General features: G+C 35.2%; 2 protein-coding genes and 1 non-coding gene across 6 annotated transcripts in view; all 3 read right to left on the bottom strand.

Moving 5' to 3' along the window:
- LOC109546359 (carbohydrate sulfotransferase 1-like) overlaps positions 1-22,664 on the bottom strand; it is a 50,723-nt gene that overhangs the window by 20,016 nt on the left and 8,043 nt on the right. The gene's annotated exons all lie outside the window — the stretch shown is intronic.
- On the bottom strand, positions 8,587-8,769 carry LOC125502698. The gene has a single exon (XR_007280480.1). It is a non-coding gene; the product is annotated as a U2 spliceosomal RNA (small nuclear RNA).
- On the bottom strand, positions 10,475-12,641 carry LOC109546956 (deoxynucleotidyltransferase terminal-interacting protein 2). 2 transcript variants are annotated; one of them, XM_019918141.2, is made up of 6 exons: positions 12,512-12,641; positions 12,232-12,342; positions 11,944-12,165; positions 11,488-11,639; positions 11,030-11,194; positions 10,475-10,904 (listed from the first exon to the last, which is right to left on the bottom strand). In XM_019918141.2, the coding sequence occupies exons 2-6, from the start codon at positions 12,305-12,307 to the stop codon at positions 10,692-10,694; spliced, it is 828 nt and encodes a 275-aa protein (XP_019773700.2). In that variant the 5' UTR covers positions 12,308-12,342; positions 12,512-12,641; the 3' UTR covers positions 10,475-10,691. The 2 variants fall into 2 exon arrangements, with proteins under 2 accessions (XP_019773700.2, XP_019773701.2); XM_019918142.2 differs by having other exon boundaries at positions 12,429-12,640.

Raw genomic sequence — 22,664 nt, 5'->3', positions numbered from 1 at the left:
TCCGTCGTTAAACGCGTTTAATTTCGGCGTTTAAATAAACTTAGTTTCGTCAAACTGCGTTTCGCTTGTTTCTGATGAAACTGGGCAGAAACGCGCGGGAATGGTTGTGACGTCATATCGCTGGTCGTTCGATCGAAAGCCCATACGGGAATACGGCTTGCCCTTGAATTGTCTGGGTGTTTGAATGTTCAGAATTCGTGATGTGCTTTATTAATAATGAAAGCATCACAAAAACAATATTACAAATGCTGTATGGTGCCACAATTTTGTTCTTAATCATGCAATTACGCTTTTTTAAAAACTTTATTTTACAAACGAAATTACATGGAACAAGCAAGTAATCTTAGTGACTAATTTGCATACGCAAACCTTGCCGTATAAATGGGAAAATAGAAGATGACTTGACAAAGTTGTTCTGGTTAACATTGCATCATTGGAACTGGCCATATAACTCCTCCCTCATTAAGTCTGAGAAAATTGGGGTGGATTTTCGAGGGTTTCTAGTTTTATGCCCACTTTTACATTGCTTTTATATTTCCTATGGTAACAGTACATTACAGTTCCAATAATGATATAAATAATAATTAATATTAAGGTAATTGATACGCTAGAGCTAACAACATCAAATTTCTTTAAATGTTGAACTGTTAGTTGTTTTGCTCTTTCTAAATCTTCATGAATATTATCTAAATTAATTTCTGTTAATTGTAAAAGTTCAATTTCTCGTACCAATTTTTCGTCAATATTGATAGTTGGTAATTTTAACCGTGATCTGAAGATTTTCGGGTTTTGGGTTTCATAGATTTTATCCTTTATTTTTGTTGAACATTCTGATGGTAAAATCAATGATGGTTGATTTATAATCTCAATCGATTTTTGATTTGGACATTGAAATTGAATGTTCTCACTTTGAGTTGGTATTATTATAATAGAGTTATCTTCAAATTGAGTGACTGAAGTTTTCTTGAAATTTATTGGAACCATTGGACAATCATGTGTAAGATTTAATGATTTCATTATACAAGGTTCGTTTGAATTTAAAACTTCCTCTAAACAAAGAGATATTTTCCCAATTTTTGGACATTTTTCCTTTAAATTAAAGAAATCGCTTGAAGACTTTAATAGATATGGATTAGTAAGGGTTATTATTTGATTATTGATCGGGATTGGATAAACTCGAAATAAAGTATAGGGTTTGCCGGATATCAACGGGATTGCAATGGTATTTGATTATATTATCAAACGGAATTCAAGATTCTAGTTTCAGTTTCTGTATAATCGTTCGCAATTCTTTGTATTTTAAGATGCTGTGATGTAGTACGTTAATTTCTGCGAAGTCGATAGCAGTTTGCACATTGTTGCGAATTTCATTGAGGATGTGAATGTCTGGTAATACGATTAAGTAAATAGTTGTTGACGTAGACTGACTCATTTGTGTTAGGTTGTTCAAGCGTTCTTGCAGGTTTTGCTGATTTGACTTTATGTTGGACAGCTGGGTATCAATAACCTTTATGAAGCATTTAACAATGGTTTGAGTTGAGGAAATATCATCATGTAAAGTATTTTGATTTTCCTGAATGACTTTAGTATAATTGTCATAACGTTCGCCATCATCTGCATCTAACGTTCCATATAGGTATTTTTGTGTTTTTGCCAGTAAATTGAATTGTCCTCTTTTAGTTCTATGTTTTGTGTTAGTGGTGTAATGAGTGATAAAGTTTTTGATTGAATGTACTTGATTTAATAAATTTCTAGTTCTAGTAACTAAAAGATTGTACATAGGTGGTTGTGATTTATTAATTGTTTGATTTATTTGCAAAAGACTTTTTTACATTAGTCTCGAACTTTGCTTAATATTGGTTAAGTTTATATGGCAGAAAACGTGATGGTAAATTTTATTCTGAGCGTTGGCCAGTAATGGTAGTAGAATTAGCACTATTTTCATCTGAAATTTACAATCGTCTTTTAAAGTCTTTCGGATGACTTTGATTTTTAAACTTAATCGATTTATATTTGGGTTTTAGATTTTTTGCTAGGTTAAAAGGAGTTGTCAATAGTTGTTCTGTGAGATCTGTTGGCTTTTTTGCGTTTAGTTTTAAGTTTACTTTAATATTTAATTCCTTAAAAGTTTCAGCTAACTCATAAATATAGTCTGTCTGAATTTGGTCAAGGTTTTTCTCAAAATTTAACTGATAGTTGAAGTTTCCTTTTAGAATTTGGAAAGGCGTATACTCATGCGAGGAATACTATTATTATAGTTCAGTACCGCGATATCCACAAGTTCCTGAATTGTTTTTGTTCTATGGTCACTTCTAAGTGCAATAAGGCTTTCTCCAAGTGTCGAATGGAAGCGTTTGGTTAGAGAATTTGAGTTTGGGTTGTATGGTGTCGTAAAGTGCAACTCGATTTGGTAAGTCTTGCAAAGGTCTTGCACTAGATTACTTTTAAATGACTGTGCGTTATCTGTGGTTATTCTGCATGTGTTCCGTGATGTTAAAACAGTTTAATTAAGTTTCGACATATTTCAATTGCTGATTCGTTTATAGGATAAGCTATTGCAAATTTTGAAAAGTTATCAATTATTGTTGAAAATTTCTGACCTGAAATTGAATAAGTATCCATGTATGTGTCCAAAAGGTTATTTGTCCATTTGAAGGTTATTTGATGTTTGTAAGTGTTTAAACTCTTATTGACATAGAGTGCTCCTAGAATAGGATTTTCATGAGACGTGTGGACCGTTAGAGTGTCTGATTTGTTGTCCAGGGGTTGGTTATTTTCTTGAGGAATATCTAAATTTAGGTCGGACTGATTAGCTCTTTCAGTGCTAAATGGCTTTCCTGATTTTCGTAATTTTTCTGAAGTTTGAGATTTTTCTGAAGTTTCTGATTTCCTTGGTGGTTTTATTCGAATGTCGGAAATTATGTTAATTTAAGATTTTGGTTTTTCTTTTTGTTTTGGTATGTCGAAAACCATTTCCTGTGATTCAAAAAAGTGTTCCTGATTGTTAGTTTCGCATGCAGCTGACATGTGTGTTAATCGTGGTTCTTCATAGGAAATAGGGGTTATTTCTCTGGGTGGACGCGAAAGAGCGTCAGCGTTTGAATTTTGTGTCCCTTTTTTATAATTTATAGTATAATCGTATTCCTGTAATTTTAGTCTCCATCTGACTAGTTTCGAATTGGGTTTTTTTTCATAGAAAAGAGCCATTGAAGTGGTTTATGATCAGTAACTATTTTGAATTTTCTACCAAAAAGGTAGGGTCTAAAATACTTAGTTCCCCATACTATGGCTGAAAGTTCTTTTTCTATAGTGGATTAGTTATACTCGGAGGGATTGAGAGTTCGGCTAGCATATGCAATAGGAAGGTCAGTTCCAATTGAGCCTTGAGACAGAATGGCTCCGATTGCATAGCCTGATGCGTCTGTTGCAAGAATAAAGGGTTTCTGAAAATCGGCGTGTTGGAGAATTGGGTCATTCATTAATATGTTTTTACATAAATTAGAGGAATTTAAAAATGGTTTGTCATGAATTACTTGTACATTTTTCTTCGAACAATTAGTCAATTGATGAATTTTCTGTAGTAACCTACAAGGCCAAGAAAGGATTTAATTTCTTTTGGGGTTTTTGGGGTTTTGAAGTTCTGTATAACTTGCAATTTTTTTGGGTTAGGTTTTTTTCCTTCGGGAGCCACTATGTGTCCTAAGAATTCAACGGTTTTTTGTAAGAACTCTGATTTGTCAAGTTGAATTTTCATGTTGTATGAAATGAGACGGTCAAAAACTTGTTTTAGAGAGTCTAAATGTTCTTGCAAACTATTGAATATATGATTATATCGTCCATGTAGACTAAACAAAGTTTTCCTTGTAGCCCGCGTAAGACGTTGTCCATTGTTCTCTGAAAAGTTGAAGCGGCGTTTTTTACTCCAAAGGGCATTCTTGTATATTCGTAGTGACCATGCTCTACGTTGAAAGCTGTTTTGGGTATACCATTAGGATCCATCTCGATCTGGTGGAACCCGCTGGCTAGATCGAGGGTTGAAAAATACTGGCATCTACCAAGTTTGTACAATATGTCAGTTATATTTGGTAAGGGATATCGAACGTCGACAGTTTTCTCGTTGAGTTATCTGTAATCGACTACCAATCGCCATTTTTTTTGGCCAGAAGCGTCCATTTTTTTTGGTACTATCCAAATAGGTGAACTCCATGGGGAATTAGATGGTTGGATTATTCCGTCTTGTAACATTTGGTTGACTTGTTTGTTCACTTCTTCCTTGTGAACGTAAGGGTATCGGTAACTTTTAGTGTGAACTGGTAATTCATCAGTGGTGTTAATGACATGTTTGACTTTATTTGAAAAGGTTGGTTTGTCTCCAGGTTCATGCAAAACTTGTGATTAATTTTTAATTAGTTTAAAAAGTTGGACTCTTTCTTCCTGATTTAGGTGTTGATGTTTTATTAAATTTTCAAAATTGATTTTTTCGTTTCAAGAAAATTGTTTTTTGTTTGAGTAATATTTCGTTTCAAAGTTGGAAAGTTCAAAATTCTTAAGATCTATTGATTCTAAAGGGATATTGTTTTTGTGTCACATTCAAGAGTAAGAGTTTTATTAGTGTGATTAAGGATATCAAGAGTCTAAGTGTTGTCAATGATTGATACGAGTGTTGGTTGAATTTCTATCTCGTCACGATAATAGGGCATCGTCCTAGTCGTATTGTTAGGTAATTCAGTTCGTAATGTTGTTTTCTGAATGGTTTTTGGTGGAATTTCAATGACATAATGATTAAAATCTCGCCTATGTTGAAACGGAATTTCCAGATATTATCATTTATATATTTCCAGATAATATCATTTTCTATGTCAATGCCTAACTTAAGTTTACGAATGTCTTTTATTCCTAGGATTCCGTCGAAATATTCGTGAAAGGAGTAAAGTATAAAAATGAGGGAATTTTTGCTTTACTCGTAGCTTTCCTTGAACCTGCACATGTATGTAGTGTACCTACATAAGGTTCGGTTAAATTTGGAAAATGTGTTTCCGCTATTGATGGTCTAAGAAGAGAAGCATGTGATCCAGTATCAATGAGTAATCGTATCTTATAATTAGGAATTTCGATATAGGGTAACTGATTGATCTGCATACTGTTCAAACTTAAACATGGTTGGTTTTCTCCGAGGCTTGTAGATGAAAATTTTTAAGCTGATTGATTAAACTTTCTTCTGAGCGTAACGTCGAAGGTGATTGATTTTCTTCAAGGTTTTCGGTTTCAAAATATGAGTCATCGTTAGTATTGTCAAATTCGGGTTGGTAATTAACTTTATTTTCAAGATGTGTTAACTCTTGGAAAGTGAAATTGGGTTTCCTCGTCTGTTGGAAATGATTGTAAGGTCTGTACCGAGGTTGAGGTTAGTATTGCGGACCTGGTGGAGCTAGATTTCGTTTTATGGTACTTACGCCGGACATGAGTTGTGGAAATTGTTGTTTTGGTTGTGGAAATTGTTGTTTTAGTTGTTGAAATTGTTGTTTTGGTTGCGAATATTGTTCTTTTGTTTGTGGAAATTGTTGGTGGTTTTGGGGTAGGAATTGTAGTTTTTTAAATCGATTTTGTGGTCTAAAAGAGCTTTGAGGGTTCAAAGAGTTGAAAAGCTTTTGAGTGCTCGCAACGGCTTGATTAGTGGGTTTATTAATTGGTTTATTATGGTTTTGTAAATAGTTATTTTTGAAAGTGGTTTGGCTTGTCAAAATTTAAAGTTGGTTATTATATCAATTGCACTGTGTACATTTTGTGGGTTTTTAAGGTTTGCAATTCACTTGAAATATTAGCTAGTAGGTTTTGTGTTGCGGTAAGTTCATTTTGGAAAATCGGTATAGTTCTTGCTTCTGCATTCATAACTTCTGCACATATTTTTGTATTATTTTGGTAACAAGAGATTTTAAATTTTGAATATATTCTTGCGTAGTTTCATTAGTTTTAGAAAGAAATATTAGTTGTTGCTGCAAGTTAGCTCTAGTTATGGGGTCACTGAACTTTTGTTGAAGTGCATTTTTTATTTCGTCCCAAGTTTGAAGATCTGGGCGAGTTAAAAGAAAATCTTCAGCAGCACCTAATATTTTAGATTTTATTGCTAAAGTTACATATTCTGGCTGTGATAGGTCAGCATTAAAGTAACGTGTATGAAAAGTATTAATTTGATTTACAAAAGATTCCAATCTCAGCGGGCTTCCGTCAAAAGTTTTTAGAAGTGTGACAGTTGATCTTAAAGCATACCTCATATTGTCAATAGGGGTAGTACTTCTTGCTTCTAAATTATTTTCTAAACTACTTCTTATATTCTTATCGATTTCTTCTAATTGAAGCGAAAAATGTGTAGAAATCTCCGAATATAAATTAGTTAAACTCGAAGTTATTGATTAAACTTGATTTGAACTAATTCTTCGTTTTGGATACGATATATCTTCTAATACTTTAGCTTTATGAGTTAATTTCTTCATTTACTTTTCATCCCTAATTAGGAGGTACATCAACTATAGGAAATTACGGACTCACAGTTTGTCTCCCAGTATTTCGTCCTGTATCAAGCGGTACGTCGCTAAGTAGCTTCACTATCCAGGATAGTACTGCTTGTAGTGGACACTAGCACGGCTAATATGTCCCGTCTGGCTTCTTCGTTGTGGCGAACCAGAAAGCCATGTCTGCCAGGAGTCACAAGATGCGTTGCGTTGGTCCTTCTACAGAATCCTTCCTTAACTGTTGACACAGAGGGTGCTACTAATCCATTTATGTAAACTTTACGAACTTCGCACTCACGAACTCCGAACTTTCACTAAATCTGAATTTTAATTCGCACTCCGAAAAGATGCTACCGACTGCGCCAATTTTGTTCTTAATTATGCAACTTCGCTTTTTTTAAAACTCTATTTTACAAACGAAATTACATGGAACATACACCAAGCAAGTGATCTTAATGACTGATTTGCATACGCAAACCTTGCCGTATAAATAAGAAAATAGATGCTGACTTGACAAAGTTGTTCTAGTTTAACACTGCATCATTGGAAATGGCCATATAACTTCGTAATGGCATTTGGTGTGTTTGCCCAGGTCAGGATTTTAACCAAAACATTTAACCTTTTTCATGGGTATTTTTGGATTTTATGATCTTGTGTGCCTTTAACCTGTTTAAGAACTGTGTAAAGTCGATTTATTGGTGGTATATGGTTTGTACCATCTCAAATAGTTTAGGTAAGATTTTTAGCGTAGCTTCTCGGAAATATATGGATTAAACTTTATTATTTTTATGTTATCTTTGCAGCATCAAGAATATTTTGTGGTTCCCAACTGTAGAATTACATTATCGGGCAAAAAGTAAGAGATATATAAACAAATAGTGTTTATATATGTCGATGTATATTCAAATATAATCTTATTTTTAAACTTCAATGGCAGAAAGGCATATCATAAAGTTCAGTTTTATAGCATTTTTTTTAACTAAACGCCAAACAGTTAGCTTGAGGAAAAAACTCTTACACCAGTGGACATGTGGAAACGTTTTTATGTATGGGAATTGCCAGCCGCCCCTCATCAAGGAACAAGGAAGAGCAAGGCTGCATGTACTTGCCCCAGGGGAACACTATCCTACTCACATTTGGTAGCACTTTTATATCACGCACATTGCAATGTTAGTGCGACGGACATTGAGAGCCATTGGAATACCTCTTGTCCTAAGCCCAGCTTGGAAAAAACTGTTAAATTAATAAACTTATAATGCTTGCGTTCTGGAGCCCAGCACTTCGCCGTTTTAAGACTCTGAAACGTGTTGGTTTTGTAAATATATCTAAATAATACTCTAATATTGTATTGTTGTTATGTTTAGCAGTAAAAGTAAACATCTGCAGCCCAATTCTCTTTCTATTGCGATGGAATTGCTGAACTTCAACCTAAAAATGATGAAGTTAAATCGATATATCGGACATTGTCAAAAAGTTGTTACATTTTGTAAGGTGACTATGGAATTCATTAAATAAGTGTCAAAATTTGATGATATTTGACATAATAATGATGAAAAATACGTCTATAAAAATGAAAATATAAAATTATACCTACAGTGGTATTTTAAAATAAATGTTCAATATGATTTCCATTAACATTTAAGCAACTATTAACATCTCCGTTTCTGAAACGAATCGCTAACGCAGTTAAAAACAATATTATTAATGCTTCGAAACAGTTGTAATTCCTTCCTGCATGTCATCTTTTGTAGTTGGAGTTATTTTATAAATTTGTTGCAGGAGGGTAAAGAATTATTTTCATTGCTTGTAAAAATGTACAGGCTTAAGTGTTTACCTGTAGAACAGGAATAATTTATTTCATCAAATTATACAATCTGCATATAAAGATATTTGCATAAGTCGAATATAATCATACATACTTTTAAGTCGTTTTACTAAGCTGAAAATAAATATGTTCAAATAGTAGTCTTCGCCCGACTTCCTTCACACGGTTGAACTTCCCGGTGACCGAAAAATGTATAGCAATGCAAGTTTCACAAGCCAATTTTCGTTGAGTTTGCGTGTTTTGTTTAATTGCTTCAAGTGGGCCGATCCTGGCGGTACAGCAATACCAGGCCAACCCGCGACAAAGGTGGAGCAAGCCCCTAACCTTCGTCAATTTCCAAAAATCAGTTTAATACACTGGCCCCGCATGCGGGGCGTATCAGATATTAAGCTGATAAGAACAGATAGTTTATTTAGCGAATGCCTTGATAGAAAAGTATTAGAACAGTGATGAATAAGAGCTCTTGGCAGCTAGTGCCCGACTCTTGTGTGTTGGTTTTTTGATAGTTTACAGCTCATTGATCGCCTCGGTTTGCCTCCCGGTACTGTCGGTTGCCCGTCACGTGTTCCACGTAGATGTCCCGACTCCAGCGGATGGTGTCCGTGCACATGAGTCGTCTCATCAGGTGGCAGTAGCGTCTTCCCAGCCCCAGGCGGCTCAGCGTTCTCTCGTTTGCCGGGTCCCAGCCTCCGAGACAGCCGATGATAAAATCGTCCATGTGGACGTCGTAACCCCTGGCAATGAAGTCGTCGGCGATGTGTTGGTATTTCCGCAACTTATCAGCCCTGGTCGCCTCGAAAGCCTTGTACTGGTTTTCGAATGCGATTGCGACGTCCACCAGAGTCATCGTTTTCGTGTTGTTGTTTGTGATGAGTAGAACTCCACAACGTCCAACTTCATCCTTAAACTGAAGCAACCATGAAGTTGAATCTTCGAGGGGAGGAGTTATGTGACGCTTAAACCTCTAAACTGCCCGGACTATCATAATTTCAGCTAACTTGCATTTTGTATCTTATATATACTTGCTAATCTTATAATTATGTTAGTCAGAGAAGTCAGAGCTAAAGGAAGTAATGTATTTGTGAAAATAAAGTTTTTAAAAAGGAAAATTCAAAAGTCCAAAATATAACTCACGTCTTACTCACTTGTTCAAACATGCAATACGATCGTGCCGCGACTGTACACAGTCAGTCAGACTGGGTAAGCTTTTAACTAGCAATTTCCTTCAAATTTTTAATCGATAATAGCATGTCGGAAAGGCAAACAATAATAGGAAGGCTGTAGATGAGCACAGGCATTTTCAAGAAAAGTGGAAATTTGATTATTTTTTCACTTTCGTCAAAGATAAAGCTGTATATTTCCGAAACAGCACAAGACGTCTTTATGCCGTTATTGTGTCTGAACGTCGTATGTCTCTTGAAGATGTATTTAAGACATCTTAAATATGTCTGCTGCAAGACGTCTTGTTAGTGCCTGGCACAAGACGTCTTTTAAATGTCTACTACAAGACGTTTGGACGAACTTGCTCGAGTGCATCCGATTGCAATGAAAACATTTAATTTCGTTTATTAAATCGGCTATTGCGGTTAGTTATACACTGTGTTTAGCTGTTTAGCTTTTTCAACATTTGTAAATTTATGGTTTATACAGAACCGAACATGAAGCGAATATGTGCAAGTGTTAAAGTAARCAAACATCATATATATAGTGTGTCCAGTATAAAGTGATGTACATGGGGATTTTCGAAACCCTTAGAGTTACAGGGTGGACTAAATGGGGAAAATGTTGCGCAATCAAGTGCCTATAAATAATCTGTCATCAACTTCTTTCAACTCGGTTTTGTAAATTATGCGGGCTGCCAAAAAAAACTGCTTGCTCACCCCTGGTCTATAATCGCCAATAAGACAAATGTTTTCTGTATAATTATAGCAAAATGCTTTAGTGTAGTGACTATATGCGCCCATAATTTTAGTTAATTGACATAGGTAAATCATACATTTGACACACCTGCATTGCCTGTTTTCCGGTGTTCGTATTTTCATTTTCATCTGATAGTCTTCGAGAATATTTATTATTATTGTATCTTTATACGAACCTCTTCTCTGGAATTTCAACGGGACCTGGAATCGTTGAAAAAAAATTTTGCGCCGCAAACTAACTTTATTCCATTCGGTACAAAAAAGTACATTTTATCCCCTCTAGTAGAATTAACTGTGATAAAATGCATCATCAGTTTAACTTCTTTGAAATCTACATTTTTTCTTCAGACTACCTTAATGCATTTTTAGAGCTCAGATAAAGTTGGAAATAAAAGTAAATAAATAAGCGACGATAATCTGCTATTTTTAATACAGAATTTATTTGTTTTTCTTCTTTTTTAAGTTTTTCGTTTTTCTCCAGCTTTTATAGTGAGTTTTCTGCTTCTCTTCCATGATTGAACGATACATTTTCTTATTATGTTGCTGAAACTCGGCGTCAGCCAACAGCTCATCGACCAGAGTCTTCTTGCGCTCCTTTTTCGTTAGCCGGTTGCTGTAGAAGTCCAACGGCGAATCCATTACTTTACCAATCTAAACATGTTTGGGTTAGTAATTTTACCTCTTTTTCTCCTTAAATCATTGCCTCTAACAAATTCACTTAGCGCTTGGTTAAGTTTTCTCGATTAGAATTGATCAATAACTAAATAAAGCCCTACCTGGAAATATTTTGGCAGAACCTTCAAATCGTTTTTCTTGTAAAAATGTTTAGGATCCAAGACGGATCTCATTTGTACAATTTCCAAGTCATTCTTGACTTCATCGGTCATTTCTGTAGCTGGCATTCCAAACCAACCAGTGCCTTTGGTCTTGTCTTTTTCCTTCTGTAAGCCAATGATACAACATAAAATATGAAATTTCCAATTTACATTGAGCCATACATTCGCAACAGAATGGGAAATTAAACACAAATAATGATTTGTCGTGTATCATAAGGAGCAAGATAAAACAAATACAAAAGTTATTTTTCTGTAATTTAGATCGATTCTAGACTGGAATTTGTTTGGCAACATCCTGACGAAGCCATGTACAAAAAGAAACTTCTTTTAAGACCCTCACGCATTGCAAACCGCAACTTTCGATCTAGAGCGAATGAACTACTTTTTTTTCAACAAACCTTTCTCTCTCGCAGAAGTTTCCTCTTTGAGACCTCGTATGGAGGCACAGATGCCAGCTGCTCAAAGTCGGGCGTAACAACCGCTTTGCTTAGCGCTTTTTGCACCTCAGACTGTAACTGTTTTTTGATTCTGTAACTGTGCGCATTTTCATCTTGAAGCAAAAATACATTAGTAAGAAAAAAATGCATTGCGACTATAATAATGCATTGGACACAATAAAAATTAGCTAGTAAAATTAATTTAATATTTAAAACCCAATCTAAATGGTTTGAAGTCACATTGCAACCAATTATTTTCCTTTAAGTAATAATAAATCATCAGAAATTGCCTTCTTGTTTAACCGTCTGTTAATGGCATACCCAAACACTCATTCAATTGCTTTGAGTTCTGGGCCGTTTAGCTCTTWAAAAGGGGCTCAGATCAGCRCCTAACGCAMTACTTGCGAGTATAGWCACCTTTTTTCATCYCGAACGAAGTCTCCGGAATCAAAGGCTTCACTAGTTTATGTTTTTTAGGCACGTTTGCGTGACTTTGAGCCGGGCTTGTGTTGCCATTCAGTTCAAAGAGACGCTTCTTGTACTCTGCTAATCCCTCAGTAGAATCTGAGAAGGAAAAGATTGCGTCTCTCAATTTTCTTCTCACCTCCACTGAGGAAGGCTTTGCAATTGTCGAACTATCTGGAAAATAAAACATAAATTAGTAAACATTTAAATGGTCATGAAAAAATCAGACGCGAATATTACCATTGTTCAAAGAGAACAACTGATTGTTTGGGGCATCATCTGGACGATCCCCAACAGCATCCAGAACAAAAGCCATTTTTGGTGATGTAGTCAAGAGTCTTCAGAACCGGTCTAACATATAAAAATCAAGCAAAATAATGAGTAACAATGAACGAGACCAAGAGAAATTAATGAAAAGCAAAAGCCAGATGACCCACCTGGAAAGGATCAAGCAATTAATGCGAGACGTGAAAAGAACATGCAATGCAAGAAACGACCAAGGAATAATTGGGGCTCTCACCGGAAGAATCGGAGATTAGTATAGTATTCACTAAATTTAAGCACCAAACGTGCACCACACSRATCAAGCGTTTTTTAGGTTAATACGGAAAACTYTGGGTAAACAACAAAAACAAACCTAAGAGGTTAMAAGCAAGTAACTCATCTTTTCACCATGCCATCACGAACAGGCAGCGTTGSCAGACSAAGAACTTCGAAAATGGTAGAATTGATAGGAAAAAAACGGTAGATTTAAAAATAAAGCGGTAGATAATTTAMTATTCCTAAATTTCTGTTTTTYTATTTTTTAAGTAGTTTTCAAAGGTACTTTTGAAAAAAWTGAATGATGAATGAACGCYTYTTGAACTTTGTCGAAACATCCCGTGAATCTGCGTCGACAAARAAAAGTAAATAGTAAATGAAATTGTATTATTTTTATCATTAACTGTTTTTTTTTTTGTTTTTTATSATTAACTGTTTTTTTTGTCAAAAGAGACATTCATCAATTTCAAGGAAAACAGTTCATATCGTATCAAAGTTTTCCAAAACCGTTCTTAGAATATGACGAGGCATGACCCCGAAATTAGTTTTCTAAAAATTCGATTTTTGCGTCTGAAGAGACCGCCTGGCGGTGGTGGCTTTATTAAAATGAATACTTCTGCTTTGAAAATACCATGTACAGTAGGTATAGTTGTCGGGTGCCGTCGTGGAACTATCGAACAAAAAACTAAACTGTGCGTACTCTCGACGTCAGTACAACCCCCGGCCAACGCCCTTCCCTAGTACCTCGACGTTCCACCAGAGGCAGCCGCAGGTGGCTCACTTAAGCGCCGCCATCTCTATTCGTCCATGACGTGTAATATGGAGATGACATAGAGACGTATACTTACATAGCTGACAATAGTACTAGTAGACCAAGGGCGGATTCAGGAGGGGTGGTGGGTGGTGAATTTCTACGACTTGATCCCCCCCTCCCCTGACTCGAAAACTGGATCCGCTCCTGTAGTACACAAACTTGTTTTAATTTGACAATTTAATTAATCTCTATAAATCTTGCTTTTCGATTTTCCAAATCTCTCAGCTACTGTTTTCGTGGACCATCCTTCCTCGATTAATGTAATTATTCGAGTTTTTTCAAGTGCTTTTAACTGAGTCATTTTAATAATAGGAAAATTTATTTGTTAATATTCTACTTACGCAATGATAGATCAAGGTGGAAAGTCAGCTTTACACAGCAAATATTTAATCGTCTACTTTTATGTGACGTCGACTGTATATGTATATCGACCATTGCACCCTGCCTCATTTAACCGACTTATTATCTCTTACGGTTTCAAAAAGATCCATGCAATGCGTTATCTTGGACACCCTGTATAAATGGCTAATCAATAAATATTAAATAGCCAATCAGTAAATCGATGTGTGGTTGTATTTTAAAATTTTGGTGAAAAATAAATTTTATTTAAATATTTCTTAATGCGGCACTGTTCCAGCTCATTTACATTAATATAAATCTTTTAAGTTCGGACTCAACAAATAAACCCGGTGCGAGAGATACAGGGTGGTTTTTTAGTGCGAGAGAGTCCATTATATCCGTTGGTGTTAAAGTTTCGAAAAATAGTTTTATATAAAAGTTATTGACGCACAAAGTGCGCACATTTTAAAAACATCTTATATGATACTAACTTAATCTATCACTACTAACTTAATCGGGTGTAAACAATTGCTTGCCCGGTGCGTGGAACTATATCGATCAAAAACCAATTGTGCGTACTTTCGACGTCAGTACAACCCCCGACCAACGCCCTTAGCCCTTGGTACCTCGACGCTCCACCAGAGGCAGCCGTGGGTAGGCTCACTTAAGCGCCGCCATCTCTATTCGTTCATGACGTGTAATATAGAGATGACATAGAGACGTATATTAACATAGCTCTGACAGTACCTAAATATTCATTGTAGAAGCAAAAAAAGCAGTTAGAGATACAAAAAAATACTTCTTTCCAATCACCATAGATCCGTTAAGAATTCTATTGAACCAAAATATCACTACGTTGTACAGGGTGTTAACAATGTGGACTTCAATCTAAAACTTTTTAACGCAATATAACTTTTGTTTTTTTCAAATGGAAGTACCTGTATATTAATACGTCATTAGATAGACAATTTATAAAGTTACAAATTTGGATTTACGCTGTGAAATCAACCGTTTTCAAATTATAATTTATTTTATTTAAAAATTTCAAAAGGCTGCTACATTTTGTAAGGTGGCTRTGGAAGTCAATAATTAAGTGTCAAAATTWGATTCCACGTTTACTGGATCATTTACCTTCTATATCATTATAGGGAGGGATTATAGGGACTATATCATTATAGGGACATTAAGGATAATTATCAAGGAAGGAATGTGGTATTTACATGAAGGAGCTCTAGTTCATTACACAGCTCAAATTCATGAGTACCTAAATAATTAATTGCCTGAGAGGTTGATAGTTGATGATCGTTCGCTCGATTTGACAAAAATTGATTTATTTTTATGGGTTTACGTCAAAAACAAAATTTATAAAATAACTCCAACTACAAAAGATGACATGAAGGAACGAAGCCTCCCGTTAAGAGATGGAATTTAACACTTGATAAGAATTGTTCTGCACAATGGAAATGCAGTTTAGCGTTAAGTTTTTATTCTTGTTTGTTCTTCGTTATAAATCACACGCTTTTTTTAAAGCAAGTCTATAATATACCCACTTGTAAATATTACTGAGTAATGTTCCAGGTATTAAGACAGAAATAGTAACACATTATTTCGCTATATTCAATAAAAACATATATATAGAGTGATTCAAAATTGGCGTCATTCCTCTGGAGGTGTTGTCTGGCGCTGTTATAGGAGTACAGAAAAAGTAGTAAAAGACATTAATTGTTATTAAAAACTGAGAAATTTCTAAAAAACTATATCAGAAATACGGCAGCAATGTTTTTCAAGGTAATCTGCCTATTTAACATTGCGCAAATACCTGTGACTTCGTGACAATAAGATAGGCAAGGATAAACGGTAAATTCAACAAGATTCGTTGACTGCGCAACGTACTTTCGACATGTCAAGTTGTTCTCATAACCTCGAATTCTGCGGGGTTTGGTGTTTACCTAAATAATCCATACAACACCAAACATTTGAATGGTTAACTGCAAACAAGCTAGAGCCTGTGTAATCTTCTTATTATCCACTCTTATCAAGCAGCTTCTCGTATTCAGTTAATTAACTCGTGCTCTATTTGGATCTCCTTGTGCTGTGTGTATCGTACAAACGTGGTAGGAATGTAGCCCTTCCTCGATATTTATTGGGTGCTTGGGAAAGTGTCAGTTATTGTGCTCTGCGTACCCCTGGAAGGCCCTGATCCGATTATGTACAATACTTGTTCCTCTGTGTTGGGAACTCGAACATCGATTGTTGTCCACTATCTTTCTGGAACCACTCTCCTCGCCCTTTGTTGGCGTGAGTCCTTTCAGCTTCTGCTAAGTTACTGTAACATTTCCCCTGAACTAATCGCATATCCACAAATTCGTGAAAGGAAATTCAAAGTAAGTCACAGTTTGACAAATTATTGTTATTGTTGGCAAGGGCTATCCACCTGTAACTTTCTGTTGAAAAAACATAATTACCGCTGTGACTTTTCATCAAAAAATTGTAAAAGAGAACTTTTTTGATATCAAAAATTTTCGTAATTTTAAGCAAAGATCGTAATTTTTCTTTTTGAATGCTTAAGTATTCCAATATGCTACCAATTACACATGGAACAATTTCTAAATAATGCTTAATAACAAAGTTGAAATTTGATCTTCAACTGTTAATACCTTCTAGAAATGTTCGAATAAATGTTTTTTTATATTTTTCTCGTACTCCCCAAGTGAGCCTCTATCACCCCTTAAAAGGAATGACGCCAATTTCGAATCACCCTGTATAATTGTCGGAGACATTAGATTATAATCTAAACCTTATCAATTAAATTCCAAGTCACTTTTAAAATATCGGCAAAGTAGATGACCGACGGGCGATTTCTTTCGGTTGCGCTGGTCTAAAAATACATTCTACCTAAGATCGGCTAACAATAAACCAGGAATCCCTAACGCATTGCTGGGGGTGTGTGAGCTGCAGTGAATAGTGGGTATTCCCAGGTGAGTACATCCTGGTAGAGCGAAAGGGTGCAACGGGGTACAAAGGCTAAGTGTTCCTCTACCCTTCATAACAAGTGGCGCCAGCCAACCTTGAAATCAAGTTCAAACCTCAACCGCTGATTGAACGTTGAATGTAACAACTAATCGTTAATCAAAGTTGTATCCCCAAGGGGTGATTTGACATAGAGAATACTGTATTACAACTTAAATGCAAACTAACTAATAATTTAGGTTCTAGATTGTTTTTACTATTATTAAGACAACCAGAGCGTGTGATTGAGGAATGAATGCACGTGCTTGATTTAGGATTTTTGATTGTTGCTATTACTATTTTTAATTACACGTCGTTATTAGCTAGCACAGAGTTTTATTGTAGGAAGGATTAGCAAATCTAGAAAGTTTAAAGAAAGGTTGATCATTTGTGAAAGATCAACCGAGTGTTAGTAACAGAAATTACCTCCTCACTAAACAATAATTATTTTCTATTTCATATTTTCTGACGCCTTCTAAACTAAACTGTTTATCGACTTGGCAATTTCGTCTTCTTTAGGCGACTTTCGATTTTAAAGATGCTGAAAGTTTCATATAAACCGCACAAATCCTGATTATTTCCAGCTTAATAAACATCGGCCTAAAAATGGATGTTTTCGCCCAACTAGGGTCTCTTTAAAAATTCTCAACTTTTACTCAGAAGCAAGCAGTGGGTTGAAAGTTTCGCTATTCCTTAGAAGACAATCAACTCTACAGATACTGGGAGTTTAACATAAATCGCACAGTATCCTGATTTTTGCCAACTTAGTAAGTAAACATCGGCCTAAAACTGTATGTTTTCACTCAACTAGGTTTTTTTTAAATTTGCAACTTTTAATCTGAAGAAAGTAGTAGTTTGAAAGTTTTTTTCAGAAGAGACTCAACTCTACAGTTGCTGGAAGTTTCATACAAATCTCACAAAATCCTGATTTTTGCCAGCTTAGTAAATATCGGTCTCAAAATGGAAGTTAAAGCCCAACTGCGCTATCTTTTTTTAAAATTCGTTACTTTTAATCTAAAGAAGATAGAAACTTGAAAGTTTCAGCTTCTTAAAAAGACACTTGACTCTAACCGTAATGAAAGTTTCATATAAAAAGCAAAAAATTCTTCATTTTTTCTAGTTTAGTAAACATCGGCCTAAAATTGGATGTTTTCACCCAACTGGGTTCTCTCCTCTAAAAATGTGCACCTTTTACTCAGAAGCAAGTAGCGGCTTGAAAGCTTCATCTTCTTTAGAAGACGCGCGACTTTAAAGATACTGCAAGTTTCATATAAATCGCAAAAACTTTTAATTATTTCCAGCTTAGTAAATATCGGTCTCAAAGTGGATGTTTTCATTCAACAATGCTCGCTCCTTTATAAATTAGCATTTTCGAATCTAAAACAGCAAGCGACTGAAAATTTTCACCTTCACACTTTCACCAAAACACTCGACTCTCTAGATTCATCTCTCAGTCTCAAAATGATCTGAATTCGCAACTTGTCATTCGTTATTTCTTGTACAAATTGAGTTTTAGTTAGTACAACTTAGAAGAAGACCCTTGCAAATATTTTGCAAGGTCTTTAAAATTCCCATTGTGTTTTTCTTCATTCTGGAGTTAATTTTGCACAAAAAGAGCCCCTTACTACCCATGTACCATCTAATTATTATTTTGCCACAAAACGCATATTCGCAAAATATACGATAGTCAATGGCGTCTAGCGTATTCTTATGGAGAAGGTGGCAGGAAAACGCATTTGCATATAAAAAAAAACATGTTTCTGCCCACAGTGTTGTTTCTATTCTCTTCAATATTTTTTCAACTTTTTAAATGTTGCAACCTACATTGTCATCTTCCAGCTTAACAAACCAAAACCAGAATCGCATCAACCGAGTGTGAATTGGGCAAATTGAACTGTGCACACACCTTAGGAGAGATTCCCATCAATAAAGTATATATTTTTTAATTGCCACAAATCGTTCGAAAACTACACATGCAGGTATAAAATGTAAAAATACTAATTACTACTGTGTACGATAATATAATATAAAATAATATCAGTCAGTATCAGTGTTGAGGAATAGGAAGAGCGAGTTGAGTATTTTTGCGTTAAACGCGCAACAGAGCAAAACAAGATCATTGCAAAAGTGCTTTTGAACAGCGATTTCCCAAAGTCCTCGGCAAAACAGGCTAATAAGATAGCTAGAAGATAACTTGTCTACTAATACAGACGATAACACATTTGCGCCTGACTCAGATTAGAGATTCTTTTTTGTTGCACATTTAACCTAAATATGTTGGTTTTCTTGTGTCTTACTTTTTCAGTTATTTTTGGTTTATTTTTTTTTGTGTTTGTGAACATTAACGCGAAAAGACGACAAGAAAACCAGAGAGCGATAAGTTACAAAATTGAAGTTTTGCTAAACAGAGATTAGCGGTTTTTTTTCGTCATGGTGGCTTTGAGCGGTATTCTGTATTGGTTGGCAACACTGCTGCAAACGGTGGTGGGCTTCAAGGCAGCGTTCAAATGCGTCAACCCGAATGGTCAAAAATTATTATAAATTATTACAAACGTAACCTTATCAGCACGTTAATTTTTCTTCCATTGTGATGCAGGATGTTTCAGAATTCCTATTACTTTGTATTTTTTGGCTCACGTTTGCACGAAAACCGAAAATATTCAAGTGTTTGCTCATTAGCTACTTTACCAGGAGATAAACGATTAATTAATTATCCTAATTATTTGGAAAATATGGCGCTAATCGAGAACACTTACGCTTTTTAAATATAGTAAACATTTAAAAAATGAGGTCAAAAGGTAACAAGGCAATAATGTGGAAAATAGCACTCACCTAAACGAGTATAAAAAAGTAAATATGAAATGAATACTGCTGACACCCGATTTCTTCCTTATATTGAAAACTGCTATTGTTTCAGAAATATGTAAATATGTACTATATTATGTAAAATTTAAAAAGTAATAAATACTAAGTGATTACTTATGATTCATATTAATATTGTTAACTGCATTCACTAATCTAATTGGAATGTCATTCAATATGCTTTAAATAACCCCAAAGAAAGAATCGAGAGACATCAAGTCGGGGCGATGAGGAGGCCAGTCGATCAGGCCAGCTCGTCCAATCCACATGTGAAAATTTTCATTTAAAAAATTGTTTTCACATTAGTAGTGATTAAATTGAAATCCATAGAAAACTAAAATATTTTTTTAAATATTTAAAATCATAAAAAATCTCCGCAGTGGTAAAATAGAAATTTTTTGAATATAATTTTTGCACCGCCCAAACTTTGTATGGACAATATTTATACTTTTTTTTAGAGTAGAAGGTATTTTCTCTTGGTAGATAAATTCAGTTGCATCACTTCAATGTTGTGCTCAATTTGCTTTTAGTAGCTTGCCCTTTTTATTTGACGTTATGCCAAAGTATTTGCGCAGTATTTGACATTATGTATCAATCAATATCAAATACGGGGTATTTGACATAGACATTCATGGCTGCCATTTTAAGGCTACTGTGATTTGTCGCTATTTATAATTTTTGACGCTTATCATAATCCGTTTAAAAAACAATGACTTAAAGTCAAATTTTCACATTTACGACGTTTATTTATTAATTTGAACTGCCGATTTGAAAATGTTGACTAATAATGAACAGCTTTTCCATTCACCACTTTGCAGATTCCTTTTGAATGAGCAAACACCGCGTGCCTATCTTATGACTCTGTTCTATTTTTGCAAAAATGATATCATTCAGCATTCGCAATTTCAACCATGTTTCTGCCCTGAGTTCATCATCAACAGTTTTCCCATTTTGGCTCGTCAAGAATACCTAAAAGTCTGTATTGGGGATTCTGAACACCCTGCAATCGGAATTTGCCATTCGTCTTGACATATTTGGTTTTTTCGGGTTGTTTTGCTCAGATTCGTACGCGGCTTAACATTCTAAGCACCCAACAATTGCACTCGCAATGTGGGGGCATTCTAATCGAATTTATTTAATATCATATGTGGCTAAAGGATAAAAATCCTTTAAATTTGAGCTATCTGTTCTAACATAACCCCACAGACGCATCGCTTCTTTGCAGTGCGCCTCAATCGACTGAATCTCGGTATAGTTTAGATCGTTTTTCCAACGAAAAGGAACACTTTTCGAATGGCGGTAGGTGCTGGAAACTCCGCCTGCGTTAATGGTCGTATGCGAATCCAAAAAGCTTCTGACCTGAAACAAGAGTTTCGAATTATATTGACTGAGTTTAATTTTTTAGTAAACTTTAATTTTTGGCAGTTTTTCTTCCAGGTTTCAGTGGGGAAGCAAATAGTCGTGACAGTTTACTTACAAAAGTGGTATACTTCGAATTATATTAACAGAAGGGAATATTAGGAAGTTTTATGATTTAAGTCGAATTCGAACGTAAAAAATCTGAAAATTTACAAGATGCGCCCCCTAAAACCGTTGCACCGGGTTTTCGAAAATATTACGTGGAAAGCTTGAAGTTCAACAATGCTCAAAAAAATTTTGTTTTCGTCAAAGTTCAAAAGTTTCTCTTCAAAGTCCGAATTACGAGAATACATGTAAATTTCCAGGCTGTGTTAAGGAAAACCTTCTGGATATGGCCTGATATTTGCTTGCCATTAAAAAATCAATTTTTCTAAAAATAATTTTCGAAATTTATTGCCCTAACATAACCGAGACAAAAACGGTGATCAAAGTTAAAAAATTTTCTTTGAAAACTGGCATCAAGCAAATGCAACAAAATTGATACAGTTTCTTAAGATCTCCCTTTTTGATTAATTTTTGAAATCCGCTCGTCGATATCTAGAGGAATTTTCGAAAAATCGACTTCGATAATTTGAAGTGAAAAAATGTGCGAAAAGTAAAATGTCGTCAAAGTTCAGAAATTCTTCTTAAAACCCGGAATTAAGTCAATGCAACCAAATTTACCAAATTTGTCAATAAAAAGCTTCTTAATCAACTGCTCAAACCGACTTGTCGAAATTTAATCGCTTTTTTCAAAAATCGACTTAGATGGTTTGAGGTGCAAACATGACCGGAAAGCAAAAAGTTTGTCAAAGTTGAAAAAATTGTTTTGAAACGCCGAATTATGCGTACGTAAAACAATTTTTCAGGCGTTTATTAAGGAAAACTTGCCGCATCGAGGGCTGAAATCTGCTTGCCCATCTGTTAAATAACCGGGTTGTCTAGAAATCGATTTTGATAATTTGTGCGCAAAAATAACCGAAAAACAAAAAAATCAGTTCAAATTTGCAATTTGCAGTTGTATTGTTGGCCGCTCTTTGCTAAAGACAAAAAACGGTTGACGCAATGGAGATGGATTTCAAAAGAAAAGCATGCAAAAGATCCAGAACAGAACACATAAGAAATCAGACGAACGACAGGAAGCGTGTTCACAGGCTGGCAACAAATAGAAACAAAACAGTTAATATGGTATGATGAGAATTGGAGAAGACTGATGGCCCAAAAGAGCCCTAAAGTACACACCCCCAAACAGAAGAAGAGGAAGACCGACAACTACGTGGGTACAAGGAGTCCAACAAAACATGGCTGATCGAGCTTTAGATGGCGTCCGAAATGGTAGAATCGGCTGCAGATAATAATAATAATAATGTAATCGTCGTAATCTTAATTCGGATCAATTCTACAATATGTGAAAGATTTTTGGGAGTCAACTTCTCAAAGTCTAGATACTCGGAAAGTCACTCATTTTTTGGTAATGCTTTACGCTACGACCTGGTACTAGGATTGCCGCTTTTTCGATTAATACTATGCTCAGCTTATAGAAAATCTCGTAACAAACAATATTTTCCATATAAATTTTTCGATTAAATGCCGTTTTCCACCACTTTTCGCCCTCCGAAATTCACCAATTTCCAAAACAAAACAACAGTCGCCATGATAGTTCAGCACTTTGCGCCGGCGTGCCAGTCAACATTTTTCGCGTAGTTGCCAG

The sequence above is a fragment of the Dendroctonus ponderosae genome, unplaced genomic scaffold (genome assembly GCF_020466585.1).
Source record: "Dendroctonus ponderosae isolate FM_Combo_2020 unplaced genomic scaffold, Dpon_F_20191213v2 Dpon_F_20191213_1, whole genome shotgun sequence".
NCBI classification, from domain to species: domain Eukaryota; kingdom Metazoa; phylum Arthropoda; class Insecta; order Coleoptera; family Curculionidae; genus Dendroctonus; species Dendroctonus ponderosae.
This window is presented reverse-complemented; position numbering and strand designations above follow the sequence as displayed.